Source organism: Cicer arietinum, chromosome 5 (assembly GCF_000331145.2).
Source record: "Cicer arietinum cultivar CDC Frontier isolate Library 1 chromosome 5, Cicar.CDCFrontier_v2.0, whole genome shotgun sequence".
NCBI lineage: Eukaryota > Viridiplantae > Streptophyta > Magnoliopsida > Fabales > Fabaceae > Cicer > Cicer arietinum.
In genome coordinates, this window is record NC_021164.2 from 35,067,756 (window position 1) to 35,069,511 (window position 1,756).

Sequence of the window (1,756 nt, forward strand, 5' to 3'; positions counted from 1 at the left end):
AATTGAAAGGAGAAAGGCAAGATTAGTTGCAAAAGGATTTCAACAAACAGCTGGACTAGATTATGAAGAGACCTTCAGCCCAGTTGTCAAGGCCAGTACAGTTCGAATCATACTCACAATTGCAGTGCATCTCAATTGGGAAGTCAAACAGTTGGACATAAACAATGCATTCCTTAATGGCTACCTCAAAGAGACTGTGTTTATGCATCAACCAGAGGGATTTGTTGACTCAACTAAACCTGAACATGTCTGCAAGTTATCTAAGGCAATCTATGGATTAAAACAGGCCCCAAGAGCCTGGTTTGACAGCCTCAAAAATGTCTTACTCAGTTGGGGTTTCAAGAACACAAAAAGTGATTCCTCACTCTTCACTATAAGAGGTACAGATCACATCACCTTTCTACTTATATATGTGGATGATATAATTGTCACAGGGAACAACACCAAATTTTTAGAATCCTTCATCAAACAACTCAATGTTGTGTTTTCCCTTAAGGACCTTGGTCCACTACACTACTTCTTAGGCATAGAAGCTCAAAGATATGCATCTGGTATGTACTTAAAGCAATTGAAATACATAGGAGACGTCCTAAGAAAATTCAAAATGGAAAATGCTTCATCATGTCCAACACCTATGGTATCTGGCAAGCAATATACAACTGAAGGGGAGAGGTTAAAAGACCCAACCATGTTCAGACAAGCTATAGGAGCATTGCAATACTTAACAAATACAAGGCCTGACATAGCATTCTCAGTTAACAAGTTAAGCCAATTCATGAGCTCTCCCACTATAGATCACTGGCAAGGCATCAAAAGAATATTGAGATATCTTCAAGGTACCATCCAACACTGTCTACACATTAAACCATCCACTAACTTGGGCTTAACAGGCTTCTCAGATGCAGATTGGGCAACAAGTGTGGATGATAGAAAATCCATGGCAGGTTAATGTGTCTTCCTTGGTGAAACACTTGTTTCTTGGTCCTCAAGAAAGCAAAAGGTAGTCTCAAGATCTAGTACAGAATCAGAATATAGAGCACTGGCTGACCTAGTTGCTGAAATAGCATGGACTCATTCACTCCTCGATGAGCTAAAACTCCCTCTGCCAAGAAAACCAACATTGTGGTGTGATAACTTGAGTGCCAATGCATTAGCTTCAAATCCAGTTATCCATGCTCGAACCAAACACATTGAAATTGATGTGCACTACATTAGAGACCAAGTGCTGCGAAATGAGATTATAGTGGCCTATGTTCCATCAGCTGATCAAATTGCTGACTGCCTCACTAAAGCATTAACTCACACACGATTCAACCAACTCAAAGACAAACTTGGGGTGACTTCCTCACCCATCAGTTTGAAGGGGGGAATTAGAGACAAGATCCCTTAATATGTGGATCCAATAATTTACCTTTACACTCTCAATTAATATAATTAATGTAATTACTGTCAGCATTATTTGTCTCTTTATTTTCTTGTAACGTCTTAATTCTAGCCTTAATCATAGGATCATGTATCTACTAGTGTTTGCTATATATATATGTACACTATAATCACCAGAAGATACAATAATATTATTCTTTACCTATCATTACATTTCCAAGTATATATATACACACACACACAATTTGTTTCACCCATAATTAATGTATATAACTCAAGTTATGATATTCTCAAGTCAACAACATTACATAATAATCTTATTGCAGAACAACCGTATTTACAATATTACTGAGCCATTTACATATTTAGTATA

At 37.4% G+C, this 1,756-nt stretch overlaps 1 protein-coding gene across 1 annotated transcript in view; it reads left to right on the forward strand.

Moving 5' to 3' along the window:
- LOC140920431 (uncharacterized) overlaps nucleotides 1–1,390 on the forward strand; it is a 3,961-nt gene extending 2,571 nt beyond the window's left edge. The window contains exons 3-4 of the mRNA XM_073368704.1: nucleotides 10–944; nucleotides 1,065–1,390. Of these exons, the coding sequence (XP_073224805.1) occupies nucleotides 10–944; nucleotides 1,065–1,390 (1,261 nt within the window). The remainder of the gene's footprint in view (nucleotides 1–9; nucleotides 945–1,064) is intronic.
- The last annotated feature ends 366 nt before the right edge of the window (nucleotides 1,391–1,756 follow it).